At 49.4% G+C, this 23,366-nt stretch overlaps 1 protein-coding gene across 3 annotated transcripts in view; it reads right to left on the reverse strand.

Annotated features, from left to right (window-relative positions):
* Window positions 1-23,366, reverse strand: part of LOC111143855 (vestigial like family member 4) — a 159,230-nt gene that overhangs the window by 5,090 nt on the left and 130,774 nt on the right. For all 3 annotated transcript variants that reach the window (XM_022497815.1, XM_022497816.1, XM_022497814.1), the window contains one exon: window positions 2,758-2,980. In XM_022497815.1, the coding sequence (XP_022353523.1) occupies window positions 2,758-2,980 (223 nt within the window). The remainder of the gene's footprint in view (window positions 1-2,757; window positions 2,981-23,366) is intronic.

A 23,366-nucleotide genomic window follows, 5' to 3' on the forward strand; every position in this document is an offset into this window, starting at 1 on the left:
AGGCAGGGCTTCGGCACCACACACCCACCTGGAACAGGCCTCTGCCTCCAGATGCTGAGTGCAGTGAGGTCCCGTGACCCAAACTCCTCCCCACACACCCTCGTTTTCCAGATGGGGAAAATGGAGGCCAGAAATGAGTAACCTGCTGGAGCTTCCTCAGCCACCCTGAGGCAGGGCCAGGCCGAGACGGTCACTCACACTCCCTCAGCCCTCGCCCCACCCACTCTGGCTGTGCCCAGAGCCAGGGCTGCCCTCGGGAGAGAGCATCCAGAAGAGAACCATCCTGCTATTCACTATCTCCGGGGCTTGTTCATATGTAACTTTAGCCTGCGTCTCCTCATTTGCCCACTCTCATGGGCTCTTCCGCAGCTTTCTTGAGGCCACACTCTCCCCTCTGAGCCGCCATCACAGAAACATGCAGTGGGGTGACACTTTCGGCAGGCTCCCCACACATGCCTCTCTGGGAACTTTCCTATCCCAGTTCCCAGAGATCTGAGTCACAGTTTCCAGCCAAGAGAGGCAGGCTTCCACTGCCTGCCCGCCACCCGGAGCCGTGTCGTTGCTCCAGGAAGCCCTGTCCACGTCACTGCCCTGGCTCCAAACTGCGCGGTGGCAGGCCCCCTTCCCCACCGGAGCCACCCTGACAGCTCACAAATAAAACCCAACCCCGGACATGGGCGGATGCTGCCGAGCTGCCCATTGCTGTGTGGCCAACATAGTGCCTGGCACAGAACTCAGGAACCATCCAAGAGGAAGCTCAGGCCCCAGTGACCATCCAGGCCACACCATGCTGGCATAGGAAGGAACTCGATGAATGGTCACCAGGTGCACAAAACACATGCTGACCCGCAGCCACGGAGGGAGGGCAAGCTGATAACTTCTGCTTCACCACCAACCCCAACCTTGAATTAAAGTTTAGGTCTGGGCCACCATGTCAGGAAAGCCAAAGCCACCATACCCAGGAGAGCTGTGAACTTATTCTACGGCCACTGGCTTTGTTTTCCAGCCAGGAATCCCCTAAGAACTCAGGTTCTCGGTCCCAGAAAACATGCTCAACAGCCCCACAGCTCATCTGACGGGTCAGGGACCCTCTTGCTGGACTGGGCAGCCAGGCACACTTTATAGAAGGGTCGGGGAAACCCTGGTTAAAAGAGCCAGGTCACTCTGTCCACCGGCACACTTCTCACACAGCAAATATGACCAGAAGCAACCAGAAGACCCTCAAAAATCACAGAAACCCAAGTTCCAAAACTTCAGACACAGGCGTTCTGGGCAGAGACAGTTCCAGGGGTTCCGGGGAGCTTCTTACCCAAGCCATGGGCTTAGAGGCTGAACTTCCCCGTGGAGTCCCAACCCCTACACACACACATCAAGGGACTCTCCACGGCACTGGCCACAGCCAGAGGGCTCAGTTCCCCGATCCTAGAAACCAAGTCTCTGATACTTAAACCACCTCTCCTGTGGCCCGAGTGCAGCCCCCTCTGCACACACCCACCTCCCTGCCAGACTGCAGGCTCCTTCCAGGCCAGCCTGTATCCTACGTGCGTGTCTCTCTGTCTCCAGGGCTTCGCAAAGCCCTGGGGCACAGTCCACACTAGTAAGTGTGCAATCCGTGAGTGCAGGGAGAAGTCGGCCCGAGCTGCTATCAGAGTAAGCGGCCATCTGCTGCCACATTAGTAGCTGAAGTACTACAGTCACTTGATAACCAGACTCGTCGAGACTGAAATGTCAGTGCCTCTAGCTTACTTGCCCAGCTTCCACATCCTCCCCTTGCACACAGTAGGCGCCTACCAAATTTTGTTAAGTGAACGAATGAAACAAAGGAATTGAGAGGTTAGCCTTGCTGGGATTCCCAGGCACCAGCACCATCTGTCCCAACGACAGACTGGATCAGAGACAGGCGCCGGGCAGTGCTGGCCGGGCCGAAGCACAGCTGGGGCAGACACGGGTGCGGTCATGCGCGGTGGGGTGCTGCAAAGAAGCTGAGGCACGCTCCGCAGCAGAGTCTCCAGCTGCGCCCGGCATCTCCTCAGGACATGGCACCTGCCTCGTGCACCGCCCGTCAGTCTTCAGCAAACACTAGCCGAGGACGTATTGGGCCACAGGCCCCAGAGGTTCACAGAGAAACACCATGGCTTGTGCAGGAATTCCAAACCTCGATGCTAATGCTTCCTTTTAGATTTCCCCAGGAGCCCCACTTTTGAAATACTGTTTTTTTTTTTTTTAAATCAAGCAAACTGTGTTTATTAAGTAATAATTAATTTCCTTATTTTCCTTTAATAAAAAACAACCCTATCTGTCAATGACAGATTTCTCGCCAGCAGGAGCTAAGAACCGCTTTAACCACTGACTGTAGAGGATTCCAGCCCAAAGCAAAGGAACCTGACATTTAACTTTGTCTGTGTGACGTTATAACAGGTAAATGCAGGATTTTCCTTGATCCTCCTAGAAACAGGATCCCCGAGGAAGACTGCTGAAAACCTGAACCGACCCTGCCTTGTGCAAAGACACTAAGCCCCAGAGATGCTAAACGTCTTGTCCAAGATGGTCAGTCCCAGGAGGCCCAGCCCAGGCAGGTCTCAGTGGGACTAAATTCGAGGCGGCATTTGGTAAAAGAACCCGTGCTGCCGCCACTCTTCTTTCTAAGCACAGAACCGAGGGTAAGCACCACCTCTCCTGCCACCTCCCTCCTGGCCCTCCATCCTGCACTCTCTGCCTGGTCAGCCACCAACGGGAACCCTATGGCCAGAGGCATACCTGCTGTCGCTCCACTGGGGTCAGAGTGGGCGAGATGCCAGCCGGCCTGCCGGCGTCCATGCTGTTCTTGGTCAGGGCGAGCGGCTGCTCCAGGCTGAGGCTGGGGAGGGACGTATACAGGTGGCTGCCGTGCAGGCTCATGGTGGGGGCCACGGCCCGCTCGATGGGGCTGCGGCTCCGTTCCCGGGGGTCTTTTCGGCAGTCTCCATTGGCAGTCTTGTTCCTGAAAGACAGGAGAGAGCACTCAGATGGGAATACCTGGCATCCCTGGAATGGCAAATGGGACGCCAGCCCTGTGCCAGGCTTCAAACTCATTATTTCACTGAATTCTGCTCCGTGCTGGGGATAAATATTTATCATCATTTCCATTTCCTGAGGCTCAGGTCAAACAGCTCACCAGGAAGCTGAGGAGCCCCAGCACTAAACCAGGGTCTGAAGTCGGCTCTGCAGGGCCATCCGAATGAGGGTGGCAGCCCTCTGCTCAGCATGCTGCCCCGCACACGGCTGCGTGCCTATCAGAGCCCTTGTGTGAGAAACTCTACGTGCTCAGAGCCTAGAGAACTAGCCTATGCGCCTGATGCCAGCTTGGTTGGACAAGGATCTGCCATTCAAAAGGATGAAGAGGATGACGACGCAGTCACTGGACACCTCCTGCAGGGTGGATCCTGTTCTGGGCCTCCAGCAGCATGAGCTCTCCAGATCCTCCCAACAGCACCAAGGAAACGCCACAGCGATCTCCTCTCCAGAGGACAGAACCAAGACTGGGGGCAGGGGCGTGTGGCTGGTAAGGGGTGGCGTCTGCCATGGCTCCCTGTGTGCAGCTCTACCGTCCGGAATACACCAGCCATGACAGTCGGCTTCAGCAGAGTCCCAGAGACCTCGGCCACATGTGCAGCACCCAGCAGGTGCCGTGTGAACACGGACGGGCTGCCGACACCAACCCTCCTCACAATCGGAGCGACTGCGGCTCAAGGCAGCATCCTGTGCGGCATCTGTCAGACGATGACTGGCCAGGCACAGCTGATCAAAGCCCAGGAACACCGGGTCGGCCCGGCTCCCTCCTGCCCTGTTCTGCAGGGGTTCTTTCTGCCTCGGGTCTCAGCCCCTGCCACCTACCATGTTCTCAGCTGCCGGCACAATCTTATTCTCAGAACAAATGAGAAGTCTTTTAACTAGAAATGTGGCAGATAAAAATTTCAGTGACTTTTCTTTAAGGAATGCAAATTATTCTCAGAGTCCACAAGCAACCATCCTCTTGCCTCAGTGCACAATGTTTTATAGCAGAGAAGCCTAGGCTCACAGACTAAGAAAACCAAAGAAAGCAAAAGTCACAGCCTGCCTCTCTGCCTGAATAAGAAAAGAGGTCAGTTGGAATTTTATACACACGGGCAGGTGCATGTGTGTGACAGGCATGCCTTCTTCTGTTGTAGGCTCACATGCACATGTAGGAAATAATACAGAGTGATCCCATGTGCCCTTTGCCCTGTTCCCCCCGATGGTGACATCTTGGACAATTACATACAGTGTCACAGCACACCCAAGGTATAGACAGACAACCGGCCAGCCTGATTCACATGCCCCACATTACTTGTATACCTCCAGCATGACCTCTTTATAAAGCAGATCAACCCACATCCCACCCTGAGTTACAAATCTCAGTAGCTCAGCACCCCTTCGAGGCCTTTCCCACTCTGGTCCTGACCACCTTTCTATTGTCATGCCCCCAACCATGGTGCTCTGCAGTTACAACCATCTTCCTGCCATTTCTCAAGTAAGATGTGCCACTTTCAGCCTCTAACTGTGTATCTGTGCCTCCCCACACCCCCGACACACAAATACACCACTCACTGCTGACCGTGCCTGCTGACCTGCCTAAGCTGCTCTGTTCTCAACCCCTAAGTGCCCCGTGCACACCTTTCATAAAAAACCCATCACACCATTACCAACGTCTTCATCTATGCACTGCCCCCCAACCTCCCTGGGGGCTTCTGGGGACACACCAAGCCCTGTGCGCCTTGTGGTGCCTTCTCCGCCCAGCATGCTGCCCTGTGCGACAGGCCCACAGCGGGCACGAGTGAACACACAGAAAGAGCACGCAGGTGACCGGGAAAGGAAAGGCAGGCACTGTGGTAATGGAACCAAGGACGAGCAGAATCGGGAAGTGAGCGCTGAGAAGCCAGCTACAGGGGTGTTGACACCCTTTGGACGTGGGACAAGCTTGGATCAACATGCCCGTGGGGGCAAAGCAGAAAGAGCACAAGACGTGGCGAGCTCTGTAAGCCCCAAGCTTTGGTCCTGCACATCATCTCTCGGGCAAGCCAGGGAGCCCAGCGTCCTCATCTACCTGTGGTCACAGCAGAATATCCCTCAAAGGGGTTTCAGCCAGGACTGAACAGAAGACAGACACCAACAATCATGCTAGCCCAGTGCAAGTGAGCAGGGGACATGGTGGGACCACATCAGCTGTAAGGTAGGGTAATTTACTGCAGAAGGTACAGTGTTTAATTTATGGGTGGTTTTTCTCCCTCTTACCCTCTGGTTGACTATACAGAATGACTTAAAAGCAATTAGAGAGTACACTGTCAGCCTATTAAGACGGTCATGCAAGAGTATGTTCTGGTCATACAGTTTAATGCTACACTGCACACACGCCACCGGCACCCCAGCCATTTTCAAAGAATTACAGTACCAAACAAATACAAAAAAACCTTAATTTTGAAACCCTCCTGTTCGTCATCCCATCTTCCTCTGACGATTCAGAAGACACGACAGGCCTTTCCAGGGAGGGCCACAAGGGCTGCGGAAGCACGTAGCTGCAATCAGGAAGCCCCGCTGAGGAAGTCCCCGCAGCCAGCCCACCAGCCTGTCCCACTCGGGATCAACAGGACTTTCTCCAGACGGGTGTTCATTGCTAAATATACATTTTCTCAGACTAGGAAAAGACGACATCATCACAATACTCATCCTCAGTATCAGGTTTTCTTCTCAATTTGGATAAAATACAATATTTGACGGATCCATAAACTGCTTCCTTGACACAATCTTATCCCTGCTCCCCACCCACCAAAACGATGTTCCTAGAGGCCACTGAATGAACAGCAGGCGCTCAGGGCATGGACCGGAGGGCTTCTTAGTCCCAGTCCACCTCTGTCCGATTCAGACTCCCAGCTTCTCAAGCAATGTTAACTGAGCCCCTATTCTGTGAAGGCTATAGAAAGGAAGACACGGCCTCGCCTTCTTGCAGGTTGGTGAGCCGGCAGGCCAGGCGCGGGCTCCCAAGGGGCAGCTGCAGCCCCGCAGTGCCAGCAGGGCCCCGGGCCCCGAGGGGAGGCAGAATGCTGGAGAGTCAGAGGGCAGAGCCGCCCAGGGCTGACAGCAGGAGCAGTTTCAAGCTCAGGCAGCACCTATCTCCGTCCAATGTCAAAGTCACCAGTGCAGACAGAGGGCAGCCCGCATCCCCCAAATCTGACGTCCGTGGGCCCTTCAGTGTCAGCCAAATACAGTGACGGGTATCAACCCGTCAAGCCTCGGGGTGGCCAGACGAGGCCTGGGGACTAGTAAGCCACATCCCAGGGGAGAAGGACGCCCCAACGCAGCAGGGAATGGTCGAAAGGCATCCAGCTAACAGGGCAGACAGGAAGACAGGCCAGGGCCATACCCACAACCTGCACCCCCGAAGACCTGCTCTGCACCCACCCTGCCCCCAGGATCGGGAAAAGAGAACTTTGGGGAGGCTAACCCAAAAACCAGTCAACTGCAAGCATGGCGCAGTGGGACGCCATGGATCAGACAAGAGACTGACAAACACAGAGAGAAAATGTCTGAAGAACTTGGTGTTCAATTTTACAAAATTATACATTACTCACATTTCCAGCTCATTTTCCTGGTTCCCGGAGCTTAAAGACCGACATTGTTTTCCACGTTTCCCCGCTCCTCCAGTGAATCATAGCCCAGGCTCCCCAGCTTCCCAGAGAATCATGTGCTCTCACTGACAGCAGACCACACGCTTTCCACCCGGGAGATCCAAGTCACCCCCGTTCTAGTTAAAGGCAAAGTCTGCTCGTGAAAAACCAACTGCAGCCCCGTCGGGGCCCAGAGGCCTCCCAGGTGCCTGGCCGCCACCAAGGCCAGGCAGCTGACTCCACAGCATGCCGGCCTCTCGCTGGGAACGTGCACTCCCCCTGGGGCAGCACCCCACTACCAATGTTCAAGGAGAGGAAGCAGAAAGGGGGACAAACGTGGAGAGGTGATAAAAAGGAAGATGTCTATTCCACGTTCTTCCAGGACCAAGCGTTCCAGGGAATGGACAGTGCATGCCCCTCTGCCCTCTTTGAGTTGAGAAGCCAAGTATCCACTGGGTCTGAGGAAAAGTGCAGTGAGATGGCAAAAGAATCCATCCACCACGCACAGAAAGGGCACTGTGTGCATCTGTGTTCTCATTAGAATGAGGTTTTCCTGCCCTTAGATAAACAGGAGCTCGAAGTTGAAACCAAACCCTTGGAAAGGATCACTGACATTCTGGGGCCTTAGCTGAATTCCATGAACTACTGACAGCTATTAAATAAACCAACATGAGCCTGAATTCTTCTAGCAGGGGAGAGACAATGGGTAGAAGACATTTTTGTTGGTGCTTTCAAGGGCATATTCTGGGCCCCAGGGGGCCGCCGTGGCTGCGGGTCTCTCAGCCCAGGTGAATGAGGCAGGGCCCAGCCAGCCCCTGCAGGAGCAAACCAAAGGCCTGCCATGGCCTCCTCCATGGTGCACAACAACAGAGGTTCAAAGCAGAAAGGAGCCCGAGCAGTGGTGAGGCCCCCGGGAGAAGCGGCCATGAGAGGAGGGTCACAGCCAAGATACAGCCCTCTCCCCAGTGCAGTCCTCCTGCTTCCATTTCACTCCTTACTGGAGCAGTTGCCCTCTGGGAAACCTACAGGACAGTAACAGACCTTTACAGCCCAGCACCAACAATAATAATAAAGTCAGGGGGCACCTGGGTGGCTCAGTCAGTTAAGCGTCTGCCTTCGGCTCAGGTCATGATCCCAGGGTCCTGGGATCAAGCCCCGCGTCGGGCTCACCTGCACAAGTGCACACACATGCTCTCTCTCAAAGAAAATCTTCAGTAAAAACAACAATAAAGTCAGGAAAGCATCTTTAATTTTTTTTTTCTTTTAAAGATTTTATTCATTTGACAGAGAGAGATCGCAAGTAGATGGAGAGGCAGGCAGAGAGAGAGAGGGAGGGAAGCAGGCTCCCTGCCGAGCAGAGAGCCCGATGCAGGACTCGATCCCAGGACCCCGAGATCATGACCTGAGCCGAAGGCAGTGGCCCAACCCACTGAGCCACCCAGGCGCCCCAGCATCTTTAATTTTAAAAAGCTTCCTCAGACAACATACTTAATGCCACTGAATGGTACACTTAAGAATGGCTAAAGTGATGTCTGGTTGGCTCAGACAGTAAAGTGTGTGACTCTTTATCTCAGGGTATTCAGTTCGAGGCCATTGGGTGTAGAGATTATTAAAAAAACAAAATAAACTTTATAAAAATGGCTAGAATGGTACATGGTATGATAAATACGCTTTACCAGGATTAAAAATAATAATGATTTTTTTTAAAAACCAAAAGCATCCAACAGCCATTACTTACTGAGTTCCTTGTGTTTATGACGCGGTGGGTGGTGCTGCCCCAGTTTTACAGAAAAGAGGAGCAAGATGCTGAAGATAAACACTTAGCCAAGGATGGAGGGAGAGGCAGGGCATCAGCCGGACATACCAACCGCTCCTCCATCGTCCTCCCCGGCCCTTGTGAGAGTCTCCATCGTCCTCCCCGGCCCTTGTGAGAGTCCTTCTCTACCGCCTGCTCTGCCCAAGCTTCTAGGAGGCCTTCCCTGACCTCTGGACTGCACGGATGGAGGGAACAGTGGACACGCATGAGGGGACCACCCCTCCACTGTGTCGCCTTGCTTTGCAGTCAGCCAGCTCCAATGACACTGGCGAGGGCCTTGCACCCCCCGTGCTCTGCCCTCTCCCCAGAGGCCTGCGCAGGGCCAGGCACATGAAGACGTTTCCCTCTTCACTGAAGAGTTATTATTAAGAATTACTGAATTAAGAATTACTGAAATAAGAATTACTGAAGCACCTACGTTATGCGTGCCTCCAGAGAAGAGCATCTGTGGTGAATGAAAGAGGGATTAAGGAAATTTCAGCGGCAATTCCCAGCAAGAGAGACCTTCTGAACAAGCAGAATTTAGGGAGCTTTTAAATACTGAGAATAAACAGTAGTGAAATGTCTTCTCCCTGTAACTGCTTTCCCCAATTTTTGTCCTCCTGCCCCCCAACTGTCTCCTAGGCCATCACGCACCACCCCACTTTCTCCTAGTGAGCAGGGTAATATTCACAGCTTCCTGACAAGCAAGAGGGCACTTGGATGCATCCCCAAGACACTCTGTCAAGCCTGTCACTCCTTGGTACCAACTACAGACAGGAAGCAGAGGGGTCGTGACCACCAGGATGCTGTGGGGCAGAAAGAAGGCAGAGGCCCCCTCCTGGATTCAGGATGATGAGCTGTGTGTCACAGGCAGGAAAAGCTGGGAAATACGGGCATTCACAGTGCCCCAAAGACACAGAATAATCTGGGACCTCTGCTTCAATCACAAACACGTCCTGCTTGGCAGCGGAAAGGGGACAGAGACTGCCTTTGACTTTAACCGTGGGGAGACACTGTGTTGCAAATGAAATTATCATTGCTTAACAATCAAGACAAAAGCCAGAGCCCTACCACCATCCAAGGTCTAACCTGCGTGGGAAGGGCACCGCAGTTGGTGAATTACACTGTTGCCACATCTATCCACCCACATAACCGTCTTCCCTGTGAGCTCCCCACAAAGGTAGCATCCCTCTTATGCTAGTTCAGCTTTCAAAAAGCACACTGTAGGACGTGTGCGCCCTACAGTCCCGGTGAGAAGCGTATACCACTGGCATGTTGCCCTTAGAAAGTAGTGTCCAAAAATATAATGCGTTTAAAGTCAGGGAATCCCTCTATTTACCTTGATTATCTTTATTATCGTGAACTATCACTTATTGAGTGCTACATGCCAGATCATATTCTAGCCCTTATTGTTACGAAACCCCTCAATACAGTGTAAAGTATCATCCCCATTTTATAGATGAGTAAACTGAGGTTCAGAGAGGTTAGGCAGTTCTTCTAAAGTTGCAAAACCAATACAGTACAAGGATTCTAATTTCTATATGACTGGCTCCAAAGCCTTTCCTTTGCACCTTGCCCTCTCAAGAGAGGGGGAGCGCAGCAGGGAAAACGACAACGACCTATGTACCTACCACCCAGGACTGACAAATGAAATCACATACGGTATGCGCTTCTGACCTTTTCTTTCCTCTTCTGGGAAATGCTGGCAGCAGTGGATGCAGCAGAACCTGGGAGACACGGCTGAAGCCCTTCCTTCGTGCTCCCCCGGCCCCAGCTCATGCCCCTTCTTCAGCCCCAGATGCACCGCTGTCCTGTATTTGGGGAGTCTTCCTATCTGTGCTTATGAACTCTCACCACAGAGGAGTCTGTCTGTAAATACTATGTAGCCAGCCCGTTCTAAATTGACATTACGGTCTCACACTGTATGTACTGCCTCACAACCATGCTCTCCTCCTTGAGTGGTTTTGGGGCTCCACCCAGGCCCTGACCTACAGATCCAGTCATGCGCCTGCTGTGTGGGATTATTTCACATCTCCACAGGAAGACACCATAATGTATTTACACGTCCCTCTACCACTGGGCACCCCGATCATCTCTCTAGTTTGCCCTCGTTATAAATAACCCACGGTGCTTCTGAGTACGTCTCAGGCAGATGTCTAGAAGCACACCACTGGGTTGCCGAGCTCACCACCTTCCAGACTTCAACAGATGCTGCCAAACCCATCGTGACATAGCTGTCCGCTCTGCCCGGCCTCGGCCAGTGACGCACCACCGGCCCTGGCCACGTGCATCTTCCACGATGTCCGGCTTCGGCAGCCTGTGGATTTCTGCCATTCTTGTGGAGCACAGTCATTCCTCCTTGATGTTTTAACTTGCATTTCTCCAGTTACCAGCGGAGTTGAACATATTTTCATACATCTCTTGGTCATTTTATTTCCCATTATAAATCACTTTTCATTTGTTATGGGTTGAATTGTGTTTCCCCCCAAAAGATGTTGAAGTCCTAGCCCCCAGGAACTGTAAATGTGATTTCATGTGGAGTCTTTGCAGATAATCCAGTTAAGATGAGGTCATGAGGAATGCCTGGGTGGCTCAGTGGGTTAAAGCCTCTGCCTTCAGCTCAGGTCATGATCTCAGGGTCCTGGGATCGAGCCCCGGGTCAGGCTCTCTGCTTAGCGGGGAGCCTGCTCCCCCTCTCCCTCTGCCTGACTCTCTGCCTCCTTGTGATCTCTGTCAAAAAATAAAAAAAAAAAAAAAAAAAAAAAAAAAAAAAGATGAGGTCCTGAAGGTGGGCCCTAATCCAATAGGACTGGTGTCCTTATAAAACGTGGGAAATTTGAAGAAAAGGGCAGACAGGAAACGACGTGAAGACGCAGGGAGAATGCCACCTACAAGCCAAGGACCGCCTGAGGCTACCAAAAGTTAGGAGAGAGGCAAGAACAGATGGACACTCAAAGCGCTCAAGAAGGAACTGGCCCTGCTGACACCCTGATCTGGGTGGGCCACCTAGCCTCCAGGACTGGGTGACAATCTGCTTCTCCTGAGCCCTCTGCTCCACAGCACCTTGTCACGGCGCTCCTGGGGGAACCGGTACAACTTCATGGCTTTTCCGCACCACTGCTTTATACTTCTTTAGCTATTCTCCACAATCATGTTTTTTCCTACTTTATCTGTAATTAATATACCCCATCCCCCTGCATACGCATGTCTTAAAGCTTCATTTTCAAAGAGGCTCCCAAGATCCACTGGACCTTGTCATCCATGCCTGTCATTAGGAGGGATATTTAATAAAAGTGCCAAGAAATGACAACACAAGTTGACATAGTGTGTGTGAGGCCAGGTGTGCCAGGGAAGCTGGAGGGTTAAGCTATCCCCTGACTTCACTTCCAAGAGCAATTCAGGAAGTCAGGAAAAGGCATCCCCAGCTGCCCCCACATACAAGAGGGAAGAAGCCTATCAGCCAAGTTATGATCCAAAACCTTTTGGCTCAGTAACATTTTGGACAAATGACGGGATGAATGACCCACCAGATCTTTCCAACATGCTACACTGACAGGCTCACCGACAACCAATCCCTCCAGCCCACAGGCCAACTGTGGGTATTGTCCTCCTTCCCGCATCAGTGCTTGTGCAAGCCGTCTGGGGTGCCCACCACCATGCCCTTGGAACAGGAGCTGAGAGGTGGCGTGATCACCTAAGGTCACGAGGCGGGTAGGTGGTGAGGCAGGGACTCAAACCAGACCAACGCTTTCCTCTTCTGCCAAAATGGCCTGCAGGGGTTGAGAAACAGCCCCTTCCTCTAGGGCAGGGAGTGGGGGCGAGATCACAAATAGTGTGTAGTGTAAGAGGAAGTTTGTATCTAAGTGACATTTCCACCATTAAGGACTCAGACTCTGTCTCTATAATTGAGTCAAGGGTTTCCAGTCAAAGCCTTCCCAAGAGTGAGAGGCACTAAATTAGTAAAAGGACATCTCTGCATACTGTCCAGCCTTCAAGATTCTTCAGACTTCCCTCCATTCCTCCCGCAGATCAGCCCTCATGAACATTCTGGGAACTCCTGCAAGAGACTGGAAGGAATTCCAGCGGAAAGCAAGTCCCTCCTTGAACACAATTACTCTGCAGATCTCACAAGAGACCCTGGGGAACCCAGAAAACCTGATTGATATTATCGGAGTCATAGGGTTGCACATACCCAGCACAGCCACTTAAGTAGAGCTTCTAGAGAAAACCCAAATGTGAGCCTTAAGAGAATACATTTCTTAATGATTTTGGTTAGAAACCTGTCTAAAACATCCTATGACCTCCTTCCGTTCTTGGTGACTCAGGATCTTCAGCATAAACATGGCTCTCGGAGGCAAAGGAGCAGGCCTCTGTGACTGGCCTGGCCTGAGTTGCCTCAGACGGCTCGGCCACTTGCGTTCTTGGGTCAGCGACTACAGAGTCACTCCTGGAGAAGCCACTGCCCGTGCTCGTCACCCTGCTCCTCATGGTGGGCCAAGAAGCCAGGAAACTAGGTATGCTAGAGCAGTGTGTAAAGGAAGAGTAGATAGGCCCTGAGTGAGTTCAGGGCTGGCCAGGGCGCCCTTCCCCGTCTCCCACTCCAGTGTTCACAGAGCTGACCTGCTGCACAAAGGAAGAGCTCTCCAGAGCTGTCACTCTTAGGAGGCAAGATGCCCAGCGATACTGGCAGGCAGAGCAGAACTGCCACAGATAGTCAGGAGACTCAAGCCATGGTTCCAAATAGCTCAACCCTATGCAAATAAGGCACTGGTTTTCTTCGATGAGAAATGTGTGCACATGTTTTCCACCATTAGCAGAGACACAAGGAAAAACCTGAGAACATGACTTGTAGAGCATCTCATTCAACCCTCCCCACCCCCACCGCCCCCATTGGGGATGACTGCCACTAAGACGGTGGGCCCCCACCTGCGGGCCGGGGACGCCAGAGTCCTCGTGCATGGCAAGCCCTGCTCGCCCCTCAGATAGATCACATGCCCCACATTTGTACCCTCTCGGACTTTTCACGAGAATGGATGTGTGGCTGAGATTCATAAAATATAAATTAATTTAAAATTCCTACTGCTACTAAATTGGTAGGAGCTTTGGACATTATGTATTCTCTCGATGAATGATACTTAAAAAAATACAACCACTATCATATTTTTGGCATCAAACAGAGTCCTTGTACCAGAGATGGGATGGAAAACATAATGTCTCCCCTTCTGTAAATGAGCTACAATGTCTGAGGTGGACAAAAGCCTCGAAAAGACCATCTACCTCCCTCCACAACAAAGAGGAATCAATATGGTGCTATTTTGCTCTGCTGTTCTGATTTGGGGAATGCTTGGGTCAGCTGGGGCCAGGTCAGGAGAAAAAGGGGGAGCAAGGGACCTGCCCACCAAGACTTTCCAGTGTCAGCACTGGCTTTGCTGGGGTCAACACAGAGGCACAGCTGTCCCTGCTGCTTCCCACCCCACTCCCCACGCCCTCCGTCTGATTCTAAGATCCACAGGCAAGATTTTCCTTGTGCTAGAAAAGTGGTATGCGACCCCTGGCTTTATGTACCCTCCTCAGGAAGGCGGAGGATGGATGCACCCCCTTTCTTAGCTATCCACTGGTCTAAGACCCAGAGAAGAAAGGTCCCTCTAGACACACCTGGGGTGAAACACACTCGGGAAAGTGACTTCCACTCACAGTGTACTTCTCAGAAGACTCCACCTGTCGGTGTGTGGACCAGTGTCTGGCACACAATGACTAACTTTCGAATGAACCAACCAAAGAGCACATAGATTCTTAGGAAAAACCAGCACTTACTGGTCCAAACAAGGTAGAGGAGCTCACAAAGCTGGTGACCAGAGTAGCACTGGCACAGGGGGAACTGCAGAGCCCACTCCAGCCATCCTCAACTCCCCCACCCCGCTGCAGAAAGGAGTGGTCTGGAAATACCTTCCATCATTATTCCTCCTTCCATTCTTCTGGGCTGGTACCGAGCCATCCTTCATAACTCCATTCAAGTTCTTCAGAAGGCTCATTCTTAGTTTTTACTCTGCATTTTGCTACAAATCATTGGAGAATATTATAAAGCCATTTAGCAAAAAGACTGGATGTTTTGTCCTACTCAGAGGAAGAAGGCTTCACGGTAAGATGGCTGTGAGTAAAGGAGAGGCGAGGAATCAGAGCATCCCAAAGATGAAGACAGCCATACTGCTACTTTTTTAACTGAAGTACAGTTGGTGCACAATGTTGCACTGTCTCAGGTGTGCCCCAAAGTGATGCAATACATCTGTTACGTTCTTCTCTACTCACCCCCAGTGTAACTACCAGCCATCATCACACAACCCTATCACAGCACCACTATGTTCCCTATGGCGTGCCTTTCGCACCCTTGACTCATTCATTCCATCACTGAGGGGTGGCTCCTTCTCAAACACTTCTGGAGATGGGCATTTACTTCCTCTTCAGGCATTTCACTCAACGACTGAAGAGCTTCGGTGAAATGTTCTTCCTCACAATGAATGAAATCTGCTTTCCAGCATGATTCGTTGGTCAAAGGTCCAAACCTCTGGAAAGCCTTTCGAAAAACTCAATGAAGTCTCTTTCCTCTTCCAGCTCCTGGAAAACTACTATGTCAGTCCTGCCACGGACAGATTCCTCTTCACCAGAGAATCGCTCTCAACTGTGCCGGAACCCCCACCACCCTGACACCCACCCCCACACGCCCTACAAATGAACACTCATCGGTGAGTATGGTGCCCAGAACTAAACATAATACTCCAGAGGTGACCTAACACAGAGCACACAGGAAAAGAGAACTCCCTTCAATTTATGGTAGCATATTTCTGAACCAAACATCAGGACATAAGGTCTAGTAAGAATGAAGGTCAACAGAATTGAACACTCCAGGAGGACTTCAACACTCCCAGTCATCTAGAACTACACTTTCAACAGCATTAACCCAAGATGCACCTGGGTCATAGAGTAAGTGTGTGGTCTTCTAAATGCCTCCTGCTCTTTTTCTTTTAACTCAGCTCTATGTGGGACCCCACCCTGGCAAGGACAGAGGGGGTGCCAGCCATATATGCATCACACATGCATGCATGTCAGAGGTGCACGGGCCAACGTCCTTCCTGTGCTGCTGGGTTTGCCGCTGCCCCTCCTCCCCTATGGGCACCCCACACTGTCACCTTCCTGTTCCTGATGCTGGTGGCAACCAGTTCCAAATGATTTCCTGAGTTCTCGGTATGAGAGGATAACCTCTAATTCGGTACATGTATTCAGCACCAAACAAAATCTGGCCAGTTTTTCTCTCAACACCTCCCGCCTACCCTGACTGACATCAGAAACTTTTCAGCTAAATTACTAAGTTAAGTTACCATATAACTAAACAGTTTGAAAATAGAAGTAAGGTAAAGTGATTAAAGGTAAAGTGATTAAATATTCATCTAATATAATGAAGGACCTACCAATATTTTTTAAAATGGTTGTAGCAAAGAACCTCGAAGAACTTTTTTTTTACAAGACTTTATTTATTTATTTGTCAGAGAGAGAGAAAGAGAAAGCGCACAAGCAGGCAGAGTGGCAGGCAGAGGTGGAGAGAGAAGCAGGGTCCCCACCAAGCAAGGAGCCTGATGCGGGACTCGATCCCAGGACCCTGGGATCATGACCTGACCTGAGCCGAAGGCAGAGGCTCAACCCACTGAGCCCCCCAGGTGCCCCTCGAAGAACTTTTATCAGAGAGTAAATTATATAGTGCATTAATGCTAGGCATTTAGTGCATTAATTCCCTCTGAGCATCCAGACAGTCTAGGCTGAACCCTGTCTTTCGAAGACTAGAGGGAAAGTTGGTTTTGGTTTTTTTTTAAACACAGATTACACGATAGGAACAAGATGTGAATTAATGATTATTTTGAGGACCTGCAGGTGCTTGGAAAAGGTTATTACAATTGATAGGCAAATCACACATCAATCTCTATTCTTAAAGCAAAGTTCCCAAAGGACCTAAAAAAAAAAAACCAACACAGATGGCCTATTTCATTTTTCTCTGAGTTATAAAGTTGTATTTCCTTACAAATATTCTCATTTGCAAACCATGGAATTCAGAACTAATCAAGCTGCCCACCTGATCTATTGTAACATCACTAACATCTAAGAGCCATCCCCTGGCTATTAAAATCATGTCTGTATCCCAAACCTGGAACCTGGAAAAGAAGAGGGAAAAGGAACCTGGTGATTCTGTTCCACATTGAGGGGGCATTTTCCCCCAAACTCTTGAGCTGATGATTCTAGAACACCTTTGGAGAATCTGGAAGACCACCATTCCCTAATACCCCAATGACACAACCCCTCTTCTCTCCCTGGGGAATACAAAACCAAAGGGTAATCATTAATCCTAACTACCCTTTAAATTGCAATTACCAATGCCCCCCCCCAAGAGTCATCATATTGTGACTCTCTAGTATTAGATACTGAATATCATATCCCCAAGGAACTGGACATCTGCTGTCCTCCAAACCATTTACCTCCACCTTACACACCTCTCATCCCAGCTGAGTATGGAACACATAATAGAATCACTATTGTTTATTCAAGCAAACTGAAGTTAATCATGCATTCTTAGATTATTTTTTTACTGTGGTAAAATACACACAAAATTCACCATTTTAGTCATTTTTAAGTATGCCACTGAGTGGCATTAAGTATCTTCACACTGTTGTGCAGCCATCACCACTATCCACCTCCAGAATGTTTTCATCTTCCCAAACAGAAACTCTATCCCCATTAAACATGAACGCCCTGTTCCCCTCCCCCTTTGCCCAAACCACCATCCTACTTTCTCTATGAATTGGACTCATCACATAAACGGAAGCATACACTATCTGTCCTTTTGTGACCAGCACACTTCACGTGGCAAATGTCTTCAAGGTTCATCCATCTTGCAGAGTGTGTCAGAACTGTGTTCCTTTTTTAAGGATGAATAATATTCCATTGTGTGCATATTCTGTTTATCTGTTCACCCAGTGATGGACATTTGGGTTGTTTCCACCTGTTGGCTATTGTGAATAATGCTGCTATCGACATGGGTGTGCAAATAACAGTGTGAGTCTCTGCTTTCAATTCTTTGGGGCATGTGCCAGTAAAGTGGACTTGCTGGGTCATATGCTAACTCTATGTTACATTTTTAGTCCTTACAAGTTTTGACAAATCATCTACATGTTTGTCCCTCTCTACTAGAGAAAAATAAAAGGCTTCCAAAAGGATGGGTCTGGCCCACAACAATAACAACAAGAATGGAAGCCTTGGTAACCACAGTCCAAGTGGTCCATGAGAGAAATGCTCATGAATAATGTAAATATTTGAAATAAAATTAAGTAAACAAAGAACATCCATCACCCAGCTCACTAAAATCAGCAAAGCCAGGCACACACAGGGACTGCAGTCAATGACGCTGTAACCACCAGTGAGCATTTTGGAGACTCACAAGATACAAATTTGTGGTTTTCATTTCTCACCATGGGCCTTTAAAAATTACTCCAAGTCATCCAAGGATGGCTAATGTTAATAATAGTAATAACTACCACTTGTAGAGCATTAGCGTACTGTTTTACAAAGTGTTTTGCACATATATTATCGTTAACAGATCTTCAGCCTGCAACTCCTCCGTGCTGCCCAGAAAATGTGTTTCTCCAATGATGGAGCTAAAACCCCATGTGCCTACCTGTGCAGACAGGTGAGGGCACCCAGACGCCCAGCTCTCCAGGAGGCAGTCTCCTCGCTCCCGTTTTAACCTGAGCTTTGATTAGGAGCAAGGAGGGGCAAGGAGGTCACTTTGTGGAGTGACCTGACAAGTTACTTACACAAAAGCCCTCATTTTCTATTAAACGGGAAGAATCTCTCCATCCCTAATTGATCCAACCTACAGAGAGGGGACTTGAGTACAATTTCCACAGAGGGAAGTGGTCAAGTAGCTGAGGTCAAAACCTCCAGACTGCAATTGTGGCCATGGGCTTTTATTTCCCTTGTAATTTTCTTGAAGAATATATGTTAACCCTTTTGGAGGCAATCCTGGCAGATGAAGGGAGTAGGAAGCAAAAGTCCCCTGTACTCCCTGAATCAGCAGCCCCTCAAACTACGCCCCATTGTCCTGAGGCAGTCCCACGACAGCCGGGCCTGGCAGGAACATGTCAGCCATCACCTGAAGCCCGGTTACTTCCACTCCATGAAGGCAACAATCACTAGTGTGCGTTCGCCCCTCCAGCTCGTATGTGTCCTCGGTGGCCAGCGCGGCAGCCCAGCACACGGCCCTCTCTCTGCACCCGGGCCCCTCTCCGAAGCCACTCGGGGAACATGGCTCTGATTGGGACAAGGTGCCATCTGGTGAGGGGAGAGGGCTGGGCAGGAAAATCACTGCTGTCCCTTCTGAGCAGAGTCAACTCTACCTCTCCCAGGACTCGCTGCCTCATGGTTTAAATTAATTACAGCTGAAAATACAGGGTTGCCATCTGGTTTGAAAAGGCAAGGATAAGGGAATAAAATGAAAGGGTTTTTGGTACTAACCTCACTTTAATCATTGCCAAAGAGCATGAAGACAGCCCAGCGTCCTCCCACAAGAAAGCCTTGGGCCTCACAAACTTGGCAAGCAGGCCCAGGCACAAAAGTGGGTAGGCAGATCGCTTGTCAGAATAAGAGTCCCCATCGGCGAGGAGAGCTGCAAGGTGAGGGGGCCTGCCTGCCCCCACGCTGCAAGCCAAGCCTCCTGCGGGTCCTGGGGTAGGTTAGCAACTCCTGGGAGGGTTTATGTACACAGGGTGTCTTGCCAAAACGTTACATGCATCATTACAGTTCCATTCGGTACGCAAATAGATCTGCTGTCAGAATTATAGCATGCGATTTCCGCTTTCTTTGTTTCTCCATCTTCCATAACATAAGGCTTTTATAAAACTCTAAATAAGGCTAAACAAAACACAGGAGGGGAAGGTTGCTGGAGAAGGGAGCCAGCTCTGACGGAACCATGCGTGCAACTCTGCGGCACCCTTGTATCTGGCCCCTCAGTGAAGGAATGTCAAAAATCCTCATTTTTCTTCCCATGCAGCCCCAACTAGTCTCACTTGTGTTTTGTAGGAAGCAACTTCCTTCTCCTTTCCTCCCATCAGCAGGATCCTGGATGAGAGGCTCTTCTCTGTTAGGACTCGGGCTACAGAGAACTGCTGACCGTGGGCACTGGGAAGGCAAAGGTACCACAGCAGTTCTTGCTTTGTCTCGATGGGCTTTCGGTGGGTACAGAAAACCGCCAAGTCTGCAGCTTTCTCCATCAACCGACAGCATCAGGTGGCCCATCAAGGGAGGGCATCAAGCCAGATCTTCAATCCAATTTAAATCTCCTGCCCACCAGTGGAGTTTTTTTTTTCCCGACCCAGGTGAGTTTTGCAAACAAAACCTGGATAAACCTGAGTCCAGCTGTTTTCAGAAAGGAATCCCCACTGAGGCACAGTGGTGTTGATTGGAATAAACTCTAAATAGTAAGGTTATAGTCTTTCATAAACCACTGATCAGAACACTAACGGAGAAGGTAAGAGCAGATTGTGAAGATAAGCATTTCTGTTCTGGCAAAAAACATATCTTCAACCCAAAAATGATTTGAAAGTTGTCTTCCAAATCCTGCCCTGATAGAATCATTGTCTATAGCAACAGTGTCCATAACATTCAGAATCTCAGGAGTGTAACTTTCGAGTAAATGGTACATCTGTCAAACCACAGGAAACATCTGGTAAAATGGTTAAATAAAAACAGAATTTAAACTTTTGATTTCAGAGCTTACTTATGGTACCCAACAAGAGGCTATTGAAACAAACACCGAAAGCACTCTGGCCACGCACAGTGCTCAGTGATGGTGAAAAATGTCCTTGAAGGGGAGGGAGGGAAAAAGCAGACAAGTTAGGAAAGGCAGGCAGTGAGCGTTCCCCACAGGGCTCTATCCTGCACATCACCAGGCACAGCTAAGTTCCCTCCCCTCACCAGGGCTGGCTCCTTCCCTGCACACCCACATCCCCCATGCCACCAACAAAGAGGCACTTGGGAAATGCCAGATAAAATGGACTAATGAAGTAATACACAGACAACAGGCCCTTCTCCATTCCACGGCAACCATGTATTAAGTAGATACAATTATCCCACTATCAAAACACAGCAGACATGTTACAAGGTACTAAGCAACACACTTCAGTCCATCCCAGAACACTTTAGAAGATCTTCCATTAAATAAAAGATTGAATGATTCAACCACTTCCCCCCTCTGAAAAAAAAGATTTCAAAAAACCAGTAATGTTGAAAAGCAAATGACAAACTAGGAAAATGGTTATTTTCCTAACATAGCTGATGAAGGATGCTTGACATGAAAAGTTGTAACTCAGAAGATGAATGACCTAATTAAGAGAGAGAGAGAAAGATACAAAGTCACAAAAGAAGAAATCCACATGTCCAATAAGCATGTGAAAAGATCACTCAAGTTCCCTAGTGGGGGGGGGGCACAAGTTACTACAATGATTCCCCTGCAAACCTTGCAAAAATCAAATACATGGTAACAGTCACTTTGTGCTGATGCAGGGAGACAGGCACATGTGGGAATGCAAATCAGAGGACCTACTAGAGACCAAGCTGGCAGAATACACCAAAGTAGAAAAGGGTGCCCTTCGACCCAGAAATCCCACTTCCAGAAAAATGGGAAATATGACCTATGAACAAGGACAACTATACACACATCATCCCAGAAGTTCTGCAAATAACAGATTGCAAACAACACAATATCTGCATTTGTCAACAAGTTCTTTTGGTTACAAGCAACATAAAACAAGGCTAGCTAGTTGAAGAAAAAAAGCGGGGGGGTGGATTAACTGGAAAGATACTGTGCTACATTTCTTGGAAATTAAAGAAGAGTTAAACAACCAATCCTGGAAAAGGACAAAAATGAGGCAGCCCCACAACCTCAGCAAAAGGAGGCAGAAGGAGCTCCATACTCCTGTGAGCAGTCCACAGCTCCTGCTGCCCAGAGTGTGCCCACCCTCTCTCAGCACCAGGGCAAAATGCTTGGCCAGGAGGCACCATGGTCAACAGCTCCAGGTCTTAGCACCTGGTCCCCTTCCCAGGTCCTACCCACACACCTGAGCCCAATCACAGCGCCAATGAGGAGTTACTGACATAAAGTCTTAAAAATTCTGAGACTGTTTTTACTAGATACCATACATGCTGCTGAAAATTAGAAGACACCCCCGCCCCCCTGACCATGGCACCAGTTTTCAGCCAAAAGACTTCACCTGAGCTTTACATGAATTATTTCTCAGTAAGAAATTGGGGATCTTATAGGAAAGCAAACTACTGAGGTTCTGTTTGAGTTGTGTAGGTATGGGAAGAAAAGGAACAGGGAATGTTCCGTCTTTGCCATGAATAAGTGAAGGTATTGTTGTTTTGTTTTAAGTAAAACTGTTGGAATTATGGGCTAGAAACAGAAATGAGCCTTTGGGGCATTCGTAGTAAAAATCTATGAAAAGGTATCTTAGACCAGAGGCATGAAAATTTTTCATTTGTTCCATTAATCTCAGCCGTCTGTGTTCCAGATCCTTTGCCTCCCCCCTCCTCTACTTCTCTCCCTTTCCCTCATCCCTGGATTCTGAGCTCTCACATCCCACCACTTAACAACCACACACATAGCCTGAATACGGCCTTTATGTATCCTGTACAATGCCACCCCTCCCAAGCTTCACAGACAAACCAACTCCCTGCCAGGGGCCCCAATGGAGTCCCAAGGGAGACCTCACAAGGTGCTGACACTTGTCCCTGTCCAGGTCCCCACTCCTTTAGCCACCACAACGCCATCACCACCCACCCCCACAAAATGGGAAAATCTATCCTAAATTAAATGCAAAGTATGTTGTGTAAATGAATCCTGAATTAAAGAGAAAACATCTATAAAGGACATTACTGAATGTGATTATATTAGCATATTAGGTCTTATCATTGTTAAAACATATATAGAGGGGAAAGCAAATATGGCAAAATATTAACAACTAGTGAATCTAGTGATAGGTACTCACTGAATTAGTTGTTCAGTGTTTCTGTAGATCTGAACTTTTTCCAGAATAAAAAACTGGGGCAGGGGATAGTGGAGGGAGAGAAGGATGACAAGTCAGATTATCACCAAATTTGGGTGGTATGTCTAGAATGATCTAACCAAGTGTAGGCCAAGTGGCATGTCACACAGTCTTACAGAAGAGCCAATACAGGGATATGGGGAGGAACAGTGGGATGGAGAGGTCATGCCATACACATTAAGATGCCATGGGCGGGGTGCCTGGGTGGCTCAGTGCGTTAAGCCTCTGCTTTCGGCTTGGGTCATGATCTCAGGGTCCTGGGATCAAGCCCCGCCTCGGGCTCTCTGCTCAGCAGTGAGCCTGCTTCCCCCTCTCTCTGCCTGACTCCCTGCCTACTTGTGATCTCTCTCTCTCTCTGTGTCAAATAAATAAATAAAATCTTTAAAAAAAAAAAAAAAAAAGATGCCACAGGCAATGAAAATGTTAGTTTCAAACATAAGCCTCAAAACGGAAATCACGAGGCAGGTTGGACAATCCAAACTGACGACCCTGAATTCTCCACGAGCCGCTTCCCACACTGTAGCTTGCCTGAAGGTATGTAACAGCGTGAATTCAAATAAATTCTTTTAAAATTTAACCACAGCTAAAGAATAGATCAATGATCGATAGTTCAAGAAGGCCATCTCCTCGGAAGTAAGTGGGAAAAGGGAGTTTGGGACAGATCACCCAAATCCCTGAAAGTCACCCTAAAGAACCTGGGTTTTATCTTGTTGTCAAAAAGGAGCCAGCGCCACCCCCACCCCCGCCCCTCACCAACAAACTCTGCCA

The sequence above is a fragment of the Enhydra lutris genome, unplaced genomic scaffold (genome assembly GCF_002288905.1).
Source record: "Enhydra lutris kenyoni isolate GAN:26980312 unplaced genomic scaffold, ASM228890v2 scaffoldscaffold10, whole genome shotgun sequence".
NCBI lineage: Eukaryota > Metazoa > Chordata > Mammalia > Carnivora > Mustelidae > Enhydra > Enhydra lutris.